Source organism: Zerene cesonia, chromosome 19 (genome assembly GCF_012273895.1).
Source record: "Zerene cesonia ecotype Mississippi chromosome 19, Zerene_cesonia_1.1, whole genome shotgun sequence".
NCBI classification, from domain to species: domain Eukaryota; kingdom Metazoa; phylum Arthropoda; class Insecta; order Lepidoptera; family Pieridae; genus Zerene; species Zerene cesonia.
Genome location: NC_052120.1, coordinates 2,605,825 through 2,620,368, shown reverse-complemented (window position 1 = coordinate 2,620,368; position 14,544 = coordinate 2,605,825). Strand labels below are relative to the sequence as shown.

Here is a 14,544-nt window from a genome sequence, read left to right as displayed (position 1 = left end):
ATCAATTAGAAACAGTCCAGTCACTTTTTGTCAAGGAAAAATTCAAAAAACGTGTTCGTATTATAAGGAAAAAAAAATTTTGTGTCATTTTATAGATTTATGAGGCTTTTAAATATTTCTTTCTTTACTTCAAAAGTACTTTAAAAATCGCGTAATCATAAAGTTACAGTCACGAAACGTGGATACAATATTTATTAGTCACGGAAATAAACACTCTCTTATCAGCAAATGAGAAAGTGAGCATGATAGGTTCCATGCGGTTTAATTAACAGAAAAGGTATTGGAAACTACGATTTTTTAATAAAACCTTTACTCTTATAAATAACTTTAATTTTAACTGATTGACATCAAATTTAGATGCAAACAAAACAATGATTTTTTATTAATTATTAGTTTTAATTAATAAGAACTATAAAGTCCCATTAAGAGACATTGCTGGGCTCATCAATTCTTAGTTGGCTCGCATTGTGAATATATTTTTACTAGCTTGATACCAGCATTTGTCTGCATCGTAAAGGAAATTGATGAATTGAAGGAAACTGATAGATGGAATGAGGTGTTTCAGCGTGTTACAAAAGTAAGTGTGTTCAGACACAATAACCATTAGTAAACACTTATAATATTCGTACCTATATATTATACAGTACCTAATAGATAAAATAGTATAGGTAATAAATAAATAAAATAAATATAGGCTCGTATATTTACCAAAATCCTGTTAGTGTGTTCATAAGTGATGACTTCCCTGCACCTGATGGCCCCATGATTGCAGTCAATTGACCCGACTTGAAAAATCCTGATACATTATTCAAGATTGTTTTCTTTTCTGAAACAATTGTTAATATATTTCATTAGATTAAACATATTTCAGATAGCAATATAGCTCATACTAAATTTATTATAATATCACAAACAATAATCATTTTTATATAAATGTAACTAGTTTCAAACCCACTAGAACCACGCTTCAAGATAGATTCAGATAGAGTAAGGAAATTTTTTAACCGTGATCATCAAAATATCGCAGTCGATAGTAATCGTAGTCGATTTAACGTACAAATATACAGGCGGAGCTAATAAATACGCGTTAAAAACGTCCACTCCTCTGCGGGCAATTGTCCTATGTCGGATATTAATTGTGTTTTATTAATCTGTTGCATGACTAATTGTCATTTAATATACGGATGTCGCTTTTCATAACATGTCACAATTCGTTTAGCTATCGAATCCTATAAAATGTCAAATCATTTGGAAACATTGCACTTTTATAGGGATTGTGCCTTTGTGTGTGTACATTGTTTATTCAATATTCGAGCCAACTACCCTCACTTTGTTAACAGTCTTTGTTACTGACTGCGATTCGTTTTCAACTGACTATATCTATTAGGCAGTTGTGTAGAATTACGGTACATTTTTAATACGATCAAACTTATATTCAACACACCCCCTCTTTTTTATTTCTAACACTATACTTTTTGAAAACGTGTCATGTCAACATTTCATTCGATATTACGAAGGACTGTAGGAGTCAATGAACCAACTGCGTTTCCTGCTTTCAATGAACATATTGAGTAAACAAATAAGTAGGTAGCCGTTATGTAATGTTAATATCGTAAAATAAAACGTTTTTAAGAACTAATTCAATAAAATTATTTTGATTCTTAATTCAATAGACGATATGGACCACCTATGTTGTAATGACTATAGTGATATAGTTTAAATACATACTCATAAGTTTATCTGAATGCAAAAATAACTCTGTATGTCTGTATGTGTTTCACGTCTAATCTGCTCAACAGATTTGGGTGAAATTTGTGAAAGTTCAATTTGAAGGGAATGCAGGTTTTCCTGTAACTACGAGGCAAATCCGCGACAATATATCACCTATATACACTAGCTATGCGTCATGCTAAAGTTGTTTTTAATTTTTTCATAATATGATATTTATAATGTAAATTATCAAGTAAATTGTCTACAAGAATTTAAGTATACTTTTTATAATTATAGGGAAAAAACTGACTTCCGAGACACAATTATATAAACTAGTTCGGAAGTCATGGTCGCTTTATGAAGTCAAATAAACTTATTTGTTGAAATAAATATTATATATATATTTTATTTATATTAACGTTTCGATATATACACGTGCAATTATTATAATGTATTGATTAAATTATAATATCTGTACATTATTATTCTCGATTATTACGCATAAAATTATAGAATTGTGCACTTAGTCGAGGAAAATATCAAGATATAAGATTGAAGTGACTAAGCCAATATTTCTTTAGAATCACGTTAGACTAAAAATGTTGTCTGCGTCACATTTTATTTGTTAGTATACGGTAGCTAATTGTTCCACAAACTTTATTATAATAAAGTGCATTTTATTCAAAATATATTCATTGAAATACTGACTGATTTGAGTTGATTTATCTTAATGCAAGTGGAGCCAAATCTAACAAATAAATTAAGGCCATTCAGCCTTGAGTTTAATTCTTGGGTCATGGGGTAACTAACTATGTATGTAAGCTATGTTAGTTACCCCATGACTTGTCAACTACGCAAAGGTTTAAATGTCTAATAACTGGTATAGTTTTCGTTCAAAACCTTTATATCACATAAAACTTTTTTTTACTGTGCCTGAGTATCAAACACGCATATTTCTATTTTGTTCAGATATTCAAACGAGTTGATATAAAATATTTGAGTGCTTAGACAGGAAAAAACATAATAAGGTGGATCATTAGGCATTAAAACCATAATAAATTTCCACTGATGGTAGATGCAGCTAAAGAAATAAAAATAATGCAAATAATACTGACTATTAATAATGTTTACTTAATTTATGATTTTATCTATTGAAACAGATTAATGAACAATCACATATAGAGAAGATATTTTGAATACTTAGAGAACTAGTCCAGTCCTTACAACAGATAATATAATACTATACCATCATTAGCTTGGATTTAAATGCAAAGTTATTTACAAACAGAATAACCACAAAAGCCATGTGCTATGAGTTATTAGACGACTCACGTTCATTCATAGTTAGCAGCATTGTAAGACGAATGACCCTCAGGCCTCAATACTGTGGGTAAAGCTTTAATTGCAGTTCTACATAGCACCTAATCTTTATTATGTTGGTTTATGATTACTATTCTGTCTATTCTGTATCTGTGGTAATACTTTTTTTACATTAAAGCTGTAATAATAATTACTCGATAAGAAGTTAATATCTAATATTTCACATTATTGATTTATTTGCCATGTTCCGGTTGCAATTTCATTCAATAAATAAATATAAAATCAATTTTTCTAGATATGGGATTTTGATTGCGTGTAAATAAGTATGCAGACATGTTGTAATAGAATTATAGCAAAACTTTAAACGGCAATGGAATAAACAGTTCAATTGTCTAAACTAATATTACAAAGCGGTGAAATTTACGAGTTTGTGACGTTGTAGGGATCTTTGGATCTACAGAGCTGATATCTACTTACAAGTCTCTGGCATAATTTTATTATCTGTTAGCATATTTTTTTATGTTTTCATGGGAACACCATTTTTTTTATAAATTAGTGGAACTTTAATTAATCATAGAAAACTGCGTCAATTGTACACGAGCTAAAATTGATTCAACCAAAACCTCTTATCATTTGATTACAATTTACAATCGTAAATTACGATTTAAAATCATAATGCGTAAAATTATCCGTCCGCGCGGATGTCGGTATTTAGAAATAACTGATCGGAACAGTCTTAGAAATGACATCAATTCCAATAATCAAAAAGGTCGCGCTGAAACGCACGGTTTAAAATTACACGCATACAATATTAATTCCAATAAGAACGACCGCTTGCCACACTGGACACGTCCGCTCGCATCAAAATTCAGAAATTATATGCATCGCGCGGCGCAGAGCGCCGTCGTTATATAGGAGTTTTGTTTGGTAACACCCCCTGCTATTTATTTTTCCAATATTTTCAATGTACAGAATTGAACCTTCTATAGATTTATTATATGTATAGATTACGACAATCATAGTCAGGTACTTTAAATAATCATCGTATCAAAACTTTGCCTAATTAATTATCTTATTAGTTTCATTACCTTATTCATTGTCATTCCCCACAATAGGTATCATTAATTATAGTCAATACAAGGATTGAGTAATAACCTGTGAATGAATAAAATGAATGAATTATAACCATAGATAGAAAAATGAGACAGCTGTATACATATAGTTTGAAAACCCGTGTATTTTACCAAATAAACAAGATTTTAAAATAAATTGTTATTGCCTTGACCTTAGGTTCCTATGTGATTAGGTGAATTTAATATAAAATGATTTGTCCTCAATTGTAACCTGCTTGCCTAGGAAAGAAGATCCTTAGCCTGACGTTGTTTAAAACGATTTTAAAACCGGTTCAGCTTGAGATAATTGATATGATACCAGTCCACCTTATCGCGAGGGATCTTTTGAATGCCTATTATAAAATCCAGATTTTCCTCAAAACTGAAAAATACAATGTTATCATTTGTGTTGTGTTGTACCTTATAAATACGGAACAGTTTCCTTTCAAAGGTTCTTATTGGTTTTTAGGGATTACAAGATGAGCTGTTAATAACTGTGAGTCCAAGTAAAGGGCCCCATAGATCTGCGCTCCTCAATTAAGCTAAGCATTTATAAGGTGTGGACAGAAACAAGCAATAAAGTCCTAAAGAAGATGAGAAGCTAAGAAAATAGCAAAAAACTCCTAAACTTCTGATGTTTAATTTGAATTTTGTCATAGTGTATAAGTATTTTACTAGTCAAGTCGTTCATTTGATACCCATATTGAGGATGACAGTTATGAATGAAGGAGCTGTCATTAAAAGGTGTTTAATAGACATTTATCTAAAACATTAGTTAGTCGATTAATGATAAAACCTTTTATAACATATATAATGTCTTTCGGAAATCCCCACGTTTTTATATCATCTATTATTCTTATCTCATTATTGCCATCTTTATTTTAAAGGGTGTTTTTTTATAGCTATACGTATGCCCGCTATAGATAGCTGAGATGGTGGATTGCCTGATTGTAAGCGCTGCCATTGGCAGTGGTGGCTCAGTGGTGAGGACCTCGATCTTAAAATCGATGTCGGGGTTCGAGACCAGGCGAGCGTGCAAAAAATAAATGGATTTTTCAATTTATATGTGCATGTGATTTCACGCCGGTCTTCTGTGGCGGAGTGGTGCTTCCCCTTAATTTCGTTATTTCTCAAAACTGTAATTTGTTTCTGAAATATTCCCAAACTTAGTATTTCGTTCAGGATTGGGTGAGTGTATATTTCCTTGGCTCTTTTTGGTAAATACACGATATCGAGAACTTCGTCGTAGTCTATAGTCTACAGTCAAGACGACTGTGGACTATGGACTAGGACAAAGAAATGTTGGGTGATAGGATCCGACATGGGAAACATTGTAGGTTATAAGTAATGGTTCTTAATTTGTAGGGTATATGTTGATATCTATATATATATTAAAATGAAACCCGTTTTCCTCGGTCACGGCATCACGCGTGAATGGCTGGACCGATTTCACTAATTCTTTTTCGTTGTATTTGTTATTATTAGGAGAAGGTTCTTACGGAAAAAAATATTAAGAAAATCTCTTAGAAATATTGAAAAATGTACATTTAATTTTGCATATTTTAAAAAACGCGAGTAACAAATGTCAATGTCATTCATAGCCACAGATTATGTTTATATAAGGAGTTGAAATAGGGAGATGAAAGCGATATAACCGAATACCACGCGGGCGAAGCCGCGGGCGGAAAGCTTGTATAATATAATGCTTGTTAAATTGATAAAAAAACGGTTCATCAAGCGTGAAGTGTGTTATTATACAACGTTCTATACACTATTATAGAAAAATGTACGATATAACATAATTGCCTATTTCAAGGCGGAATGTCTTGCCTTGAAATAGGGCAATCAAGACAAGCGTGTAATCTAAGATCTAAGGGTGGGTATACATTAGAGCATTATCTCGAACGATTCCTACTAAATAAAACATTTCTACTTTGATAAATAATATTTCAGTAATTCGTTCTTACGCTTGGTACAATACAGGTGAAAATGGAATGACTTAACAAATGTAATGTAATGTAATCGCACGTTAACATGTCTGATCAAATCATAAACGACTCATAACGCAATGTCACGGACGTGTTGAGGTCAAACTATAAAATATATAATAACATAATATTTATGCACATAAATGTAAAGTTTTCCCGGGTCAAATGTAGTTAATTTTTATTGTTTAATGAAGAAACTAGTCGCTTGTCCCGGAAAGAATTGTTTGGAAAAAAAAAAATAAAACATGACATGTTTATCTCGGAAGAGATGTAGCTTACTAATGCATACTATTGTGAAATGGTAACAAAAATCAATCAAACAAAAATGTCTCAAAATTACAATTACTTACATTTTTACATATATAAAATTTGCAATAATCATGAAATAAACAAATTATGATGAGTTTGTCGAAATACTCATGTGATTAGTCCAGATTTACTAGGCGTACAAGTCTACATTCCGTAGTTATTAAAGAGTGTTCTTTGATTTTATACAGAACAGTGAAAGTAAATACTCCTGAAATACAGCGACGTATATTATTCACCAGTAAAAGACAAAAAAATGATATTAAATACTTTATTTTATTTATGATATTTAATAATTTTAAGCAATCATTTATTTGTATCACATATAAACCTTAGAATTGGCATAAAATAATAATAACAACATTATGAAATCACTGATGGTATAAAGTAGGTATGAATAACATATCGATGATTTCTTGTTTACGTGATTGATTTAATTACGTATTAACTGTACATTTGTTTACATTCAGTAATTTATCTTATCTTCTCACTCTCTATACGATTATACATTTTATTTTTCGACTAGCGATTCGCTCCGGCTTCACCCATACTATCTATCGGTGAAAGAATTTTTGAAATCTGTTTAATAGTTCCTGAGATTAATGTAGTGTACTGTTGCAAACAAACAAACTCACAAGCTTTCATTATTAGCTATAGAAGCATGGATGAGTAAAAGACACTACCACTGTGTAAATATTTTTTATTTGAAGCTACTCTGTTTGGCGTCCGCGACTTTATTGCGGCGAAAACCGGGACTCTCTTTATTTCCCTTTAACTTTGCGCACGAAATCGCGAACGGAAAACGTATGTTATAAAAAAACAAATAACACTTTTGTTATATTATTCACAAGGTCTTTTCATCTGTTATATTCAAAATGTTTTGTGTACTCATTGTCACAACTGACCTCGCTTTTATGTGTCAAAGAATGCACAATTTTAAATTGTTAAAAGTCCATATTTGAAAGCTATCTTATATATAAAAACCAATTGCTGTTCGTTAGTCTCGCTAAAACTCGAGAATGGCTGGTCTGATATTTATAATCATGGTTTTGTTGTATTCTGAATAGTCTATGGAAGGTTTAAAAGGTAAGAACAATACGGAGGCGGGCGAAGCCGCGAACGGGAAGCTAGTTATCAATATATTTGCGGAACGTATTTTAAATTATTATTAAATTATTGACGCATTTTGTCAAATGATTAAACCAGTTTCTGCGTCGTGTCATTTGGTTTCCATTAAGGATATTTAATGTGCATCATTTTTGTGAATTTAAATGAGTGGATGGAATAAATCTTAACACATTTGGGAAACATACATTTGCATCGATTTAAAATAATGTTTATGTGTATATTTATATAGGTAGACGAGATTATTTTTATGTCATTGCGGGCACCTGAGCTGATGGCACCTGGCACCATAAGCGATCAGCACCATGAACATTCTCAAAGGTCGTGCCTCTGCGAGTGCGCTGCTCGGGTTAAGGAATAAGGAAAGGATTGACGACTGAAAAGTAAGAAGGGACTAGAAAGGATGTGGAAAAAAAACGGGCCTCCAGTTCCCCCACTCAACGTACGAAACATTCTTGCTTGCTACTATTTCATGCAGGTTTTTTGTGGGGGTGTGGTATTTCCCCGGTGCAAGCTGGTCCAATTCGTGCCGAAGCGTGCTTGGCTCCCACACGGATTTTAAAAATACGAATCAATCGTTGCCGTACAATATCGATTTAATTTGTTTTGTTTATTTTCAATACATATTCTAGCATATTAGAATTGCATAATGATATTGAATTTTTGGATTTTCGGTAAAATTAACTGTTATATTTTTCTATAGTAATAGGAATTCCATTTGCAAATATATTTTTAATGAGATTTTTATAGTGATAAGCATTTAATTTGTTCTACACCACTTTTAACCAGACTAATACTTATCAAGGTTATTAATGAAAAATTAAGGCAGATCGCAGCCACAACAATTTCCCCATTTGGTCTCCAATTTTCAAAATGAGGGATTACAACGATCTCGCATAGCACACAATACCGGCACGACCAATTACGCGTAGAATCTTCAGTTAAATAGATGGCTCGGGGTGTCCGTTAAGAACATGAAACCGAAAGAGTAGAAAAAATTCGATTGCTGAGGTGGGAGAGACTAGGCATTGCTACGTTTAGGCAAAGAGACGCGGGCTCGAATTCCGCCTCATGATCAAATTTTTTTCTATTCTTTCAAAATTTCTCATGGCGTAAAAACGTTACAGACATACAAAAACTACAAAAGTTTCCTCTTCAATGTGTGTGTAGATTATGGACTGTATATATATACTATAGCTAGAAATTGAAATTGAATTGGACCTGTTGATCCCACCATATACATAAAACTGTCAAACGTCAAAATAGTACAGAGTTATATTATCTGTGTTCGTACTATAATTAAATTAAACGTACTAAAATTGTAAACATCTTTATATTATAACCTCGCGGGATATATTAACAATTTTCGTTTGCATCTCGCAGTTGGGTTCTGATTTAACGGTTTTTACAATATTACAGCGAATATCCCATTAACAATGCTGTCTCTCATATCTCGATCGGCTAATATCTCGATGCTCTGTAATGGGCCTTCTTATAAAAAAAAGAAGAATAAATATCAATGACTCTTAAAGTTACGTAACTACTGTTTGAATCTGTGGTGTTGCTTGTATGAAACCTTTTCGCAAGTAGATAATCTATGTTAAGAGGTTTAAAGATATAAAAGTAAACAAAGCAATAACCTATAATATAAACAAAAAAATAGAGATAAAATTTTGCTAGATATATAATAAAATTATAATTACGTAAGATTTTATTATCTGTTAGTAATGAACGAAGTTCTAGCATAGTCCATAATGAATTAGATCGGATAAAGGCAAACATATGTGAAAGAGGTCAATTCGATATACCTTGATATTAAATATAAACAATGAATACTTCTTTACTCATATAGCAATAACTTTATTGTTGTACAACATATTTTAGAATTTATCTAAAGCACATTCGCATCGCTAATGACGATATGACGATATTAAAAATATTCTCACTAATTTATACAACACTAAAATTCATACGTGTTCTATAGATATTTAAATCGAGGGTTGAGTAATTAAAAAAAAGTTATTTGTGCGTCATTTGATCTATTATTATGTAGTTTGAAAATATAAATGACGATATGACGATATTAAAAATATTCTCACTAATTTATACAACACTAAAATCCATACGTGTTCTATAGATATTTAAATAGAGGGTTAAGTAAGTAAAAAAAGTTATTTGTGCGTCATTTGATCTATTATTATGTAGTTTGAAAATATAATACATAGCTAGAAATATATGGAATTTTTATAACTTTTTTATAGATTCCATTAATAATATCTATGTTTTGTCGTAAAATCCGATCTGAATATAAAGGGAACTCAATATCATCACTACACAGCATATAACAAAGTCGCTTTCTCTGTCTATCCCTATGACGGATCGCGGAACGAGATGAGGGACGGATTTTGATGGATTTTTCATGAGATAGAGTGATACAAGAGGAAGGTTTATATGTGTAATAACATCTATGAAACTACTTTGAATTAAACGCGGGCGAAGCCGAGGGTATAACCTAGTACTCAATAATATGAGAGTCGAGCACATTTCTTCACGAATTATGCTCACATCCTATAGAAGATCGGCGTGTTTTGTGTGATGAATAATGGGGCCTGATGTCCGTATCCTTTTTCTCACCTTTCCCAGTCCATTTGCTTATTCCCATCGGCAACCCTCTCTATATCCACTTCCTTTATTCCCTTTCTTTATCCTTATAAGCGGATAAGTTATTTGCAGTGACAATACCTAGACACAAGAAATATAGCAAAAAAAAAAACTTTAAAAACTTCTTATGAAAATAATCACCCAACTGATTAAATTATTGTATTGTCACTTATCCTTTATAAGTGTACAAAATTAAATCGTGGCTCAAAATGAAATCCAAAAATCTGGAGGAGCTGGTACATCATGAATATACCTACAGTACATACAGATGAAGGTTATAAAAGCGTTTTAAAATATAATATATAAAGACATATTTTATTATAAGGTATCACTCTAAAATCTTTAAAATGTACTTGATAAATTATTAAACATTGCAAAAATACAGAAAAACGATAGTCATAATTGTTTGAATAATGTTTTAAGAACGAGTAGAAGTGGTTTTGTAATAATTGCTATAATAATATACCACTATTTTAATTTGAGACCTTTGTAACATAATAATATAAATGTTTATATTTGAAATACAGAAAAATGTATAAGATAAAAAAAATCCTCAATTAAGATCCGGTATAATAAAATATGCAAGGAATTATCACAGTTAAAAGTTTATTCTATACGTCTAAAAAAATTAAGACAATAAGCTCAGCTCCTACTTTTATGTTTGGAAGTCGGTTAAAAACACTATATTGTAGTGTGTTGCCGACTCTTTAACTAATCCTATTATTATAAGATTACTACTTCCGTTTGTACACCAATGACTATAGGTAATGCATTGTGATCACAAAGACCTTGGACCAACACAAAATATCCTGTGCTAATCCGGGTCACGGTCTACTTGCGTGCGAAATTTCATCCCAAATCATTTATTGGTATAGTGGAATTGAGTAACAAACAAATATTTAGCTATTATTGCGTTAATGGAATAAGGCCATTATGCACACATGCGTCATCAGAGACATTTTATTGTGTATCCAATTGCTTTTTTTATGAAGCACAGGTGGCCAACCTGGTGATAAATGGTGAAATTACAATTGTTGGTGTAGCAGATGCTATGTCGGCCTTATAATTACAATTATGACTGTTTGTTGAAGACCAATGTCGTTATAAAATATACTTAATACTTTATAACATTTATGTAACTTACTATCTTTCAACCTTTGGCTGTCAAAGGAAAAGACAGTCCAAAGGTTTTTACCCACATAGCTTCTATTCCTGTGGGCTTTCCGAGACAAACTAGCCAATGACTGGTCTCAATCAATCTGTGTACTAAGTTTCATCTAAATCATCATTACCCATTATGTTCTGGTTCCATTGTGAGATTTTTGACATAATTCCGTCAGGTGTGTGAGGCCTTGACAAATGGAACATGCGATAGTAGAATAGAATCTTCAATGTATGGGCTTGATGTATATACTGAAACGAGAAGCAATTTGATACAACGTATAGAATTAGGAATTCGAAGCCAAGCATCAATCTAATCTTGTAATTGTTATATTGAATAGATGAGCAGCGTCTGCCATTTGTCTAGGCCAGATGATTGATAGATGTGATTAAGAGAAATTTGATTTAAATTTTTTCAAAATTTCGACTAAACCAATCGCTACGTATGTGGTAACCTTCTACTGCCCAATATTTTATGCAAAAAAAAAAAATTACACGATCGTCTCTAAAATTAAAAAAATACCATAGTGCCTCCAGCAGTCGAACTTGATAGTTGAGGAGAATTAACCTTAACCTGGATAAAGGTCAGCGCATATATTATTCTTCATAATATTGAGTAAGATTTTGGTATTTAGGAAGCAATTAAACGTGACTTCTTATATAATATACTGCTTATTGATCTATTGAGATTAAAGGTAACTAAATGTTATATTCCAAGGGCTCATACGACCTCGCTTGCGTGAACTTTAAACGTGAAGAACTGAAGGATTTCAGTTAAATTAGATTTAGGTTCTGAACAAAGTCACACCAGCACTACACCCAGTCAGGATAAATGCTACAATAATATTACATTGTCAAGCGTTTCCATGACGGCTTGCGCTACTGTGTCATGAAGATAAATTGAAAAGGAAATTTAGCAAAATAAACGGCAGTTTTGGCAAGTGTAGTAAAAATTTCATTGACAATTTTTTTTTTATGTCGGCAATGGCGCTACCACCACCCATGATCATTTGGAGAGACGTAAGGTCCATTGTAGACCTTACATCTTTACAAATGGAACACCGACTTCAAATTGAAAAGGAATAAAGGATATGGGCCCCCGACTCCCTCACTCACCGGCTGAAACACAACAGTATGCTATTTTACGCCGGTCTTCTGTGGGGGCGAGTTACTTTCCCTGTGCGAGCTGACCCAATTTGTGTCGAAGCGTGCTCGACTACCACATACCAAAATTTGATACTATTACATTTCTAGAAGCTATTACATCGATTAATTCACATCTGTTACACATGTTTGTATTTATCTAATAATATATCTAATATAACATGGTCAATATGTTAACCTTTAATGTTATAAATGGTAAAATAATAATTATAGCGGAGATCAAACAGAGTTGTGAGATCATAGAACACAAATTAATAATATTTTGATAAGTGACTGGCTATGTGTACGCTTGAATTTAAAATTCTGTTTACTCTGTTGTTGAAAATATATGTATGCTGTACAGCTGTTATCAATTGTACCTGTGATTTAGTTTGCAAACATTATGTATTATTGGGAAAAATGTTTTTATTTTCGCGTACGATTTTCTCTATACACTCGAAAGTAGATGTAGCCTAGATGATATTTACTCCAGTAGTTAGAATTCCTGAGCCCGCTATTTTTAGATATATAATCTATATATTAATAAAAACGCTTTCCTTTATTAAGCCCATATTATTCCGCGACTGTGTTTAACACACTTTCGGCATTTCCAATTGTTCGTGCACAATTGCAATGAAATTAAAAAAGTTCCCTTTTTTCGGCCAGGTTTTTTGTCAATACGTTTGTTTAGGTACATCACAGATATACAAAAGAATAATTATAGATTTAAAATATTCCAATCATTGACCAAACAAAGACAACACGTCATACTATTATCCAAATAAACTTATTAATTTGTGCTGTGCGCTGATGACAAAACAATAACATGCTTTTATTTGACGAATTACGTATGGGAGATGACGTGAATAGATGGAATATTTTTGTACAGTTTTTACTGTTGTGTTAAGTTGCTGCAGAATATTCACAGTATATATTTACAACCTGACCTAATCTTTTTTTTTTGTGGGGAAATCTTGCATAGATACCCACGGCCCCCGGGGATGGACCCGTGGGTTTTGTCGAATTCTTACCGACCAAAACCCCACCACACGACACGTGTTCCGTCGAGCCGCTTAAATGAAGGGGCCACGGGAGCTGGTTAAAATTCATCCGCTACCAACCTGACCTAACCTAACTAAATACTATATAAATCTTTAATGGAATTGAACAATGGTTTTGAAGTATTATGTAAACTAGACACCATGATTACTTGTAAATGTATGATTATTTTGTAAATGGATATTACTTATATTATAAAATAAACGTCCATGACTGTACAAAATGGATCATATTTCAACGTATATTTTATGTTTGATCATATCATCCTTCGTTTACAAACATTGATTATACTAGGTAACAGTTACTACAATAGATTAGATCAGAGACTTGATAAAAAATATATTATGGTACTTTGGGGTAACTGCGGCTTGCGGGTGGACAGTTTATTATGTCACACTAATATTATTAAATGTGAAAGTTTGTTTGTTTGGATGTGTGTCCGTCAATCACGCTGAAACTACTGCACGGATTTTGATGAAATTTGGTATACAGACAGGGTATGAGCTGACTTGGGTGATAGGATTTTTTTATCTCGATTCAAACCTCTCTTGGGATAAAACAGTTGAGATGAGAATCTTGATATCCGGGCGGAGCCGGGGCGAGCGTCTAGTATGTTATATATTTAATCACAATTAAATTAAATCACAAAATGCAATTTACAATGGGTACTAGAATTAATGTGAATGGGAATCACCCGCCTCATATAACCAATTCCCAACTAGTTCGGTAGTCAGTGGGTCGTAGAAGAGATATACTTAATTTTATGTCAATAAATGGATATTTATTTACATACTTACAAAGTATCACTTGTAACTAGCCAGGTCTCGAGTCTGTTATGAAATGAAATGAAATGAAATGAAATGAAATGAAATGAAATGAAATGAATGAAATGAAATGAAATATTCTTTATTGCACACAAAACAATTAAATTAACAAAAAAAATTGGAAATGGAAAGGAA

The 14,544-nt window shown here is 32.2% G+C and overlaps 1 protein-coding gene across 1 annotated transcript in view; it reads right to left on the bottom strand.

The window, feature by feature from the left end:
* Positions 1-14,544, bottom strand: part of LOC119834199 (dnaJ homolog subfamily C member 10-like) — a 53,995-nt gene that overhangs the window by 24,657 nt on the left and 14,794 nt on the right. Inside the window, exon 2 of the mRNA XM_038358524.1 lies at positions 709-826. Coding sequence (XP_038214452.1) covers positions 709-826 — 118 coding nt within the window. The remainder of the gene's footprint in view (positions 1-708; positions 827-14,544) is intronic.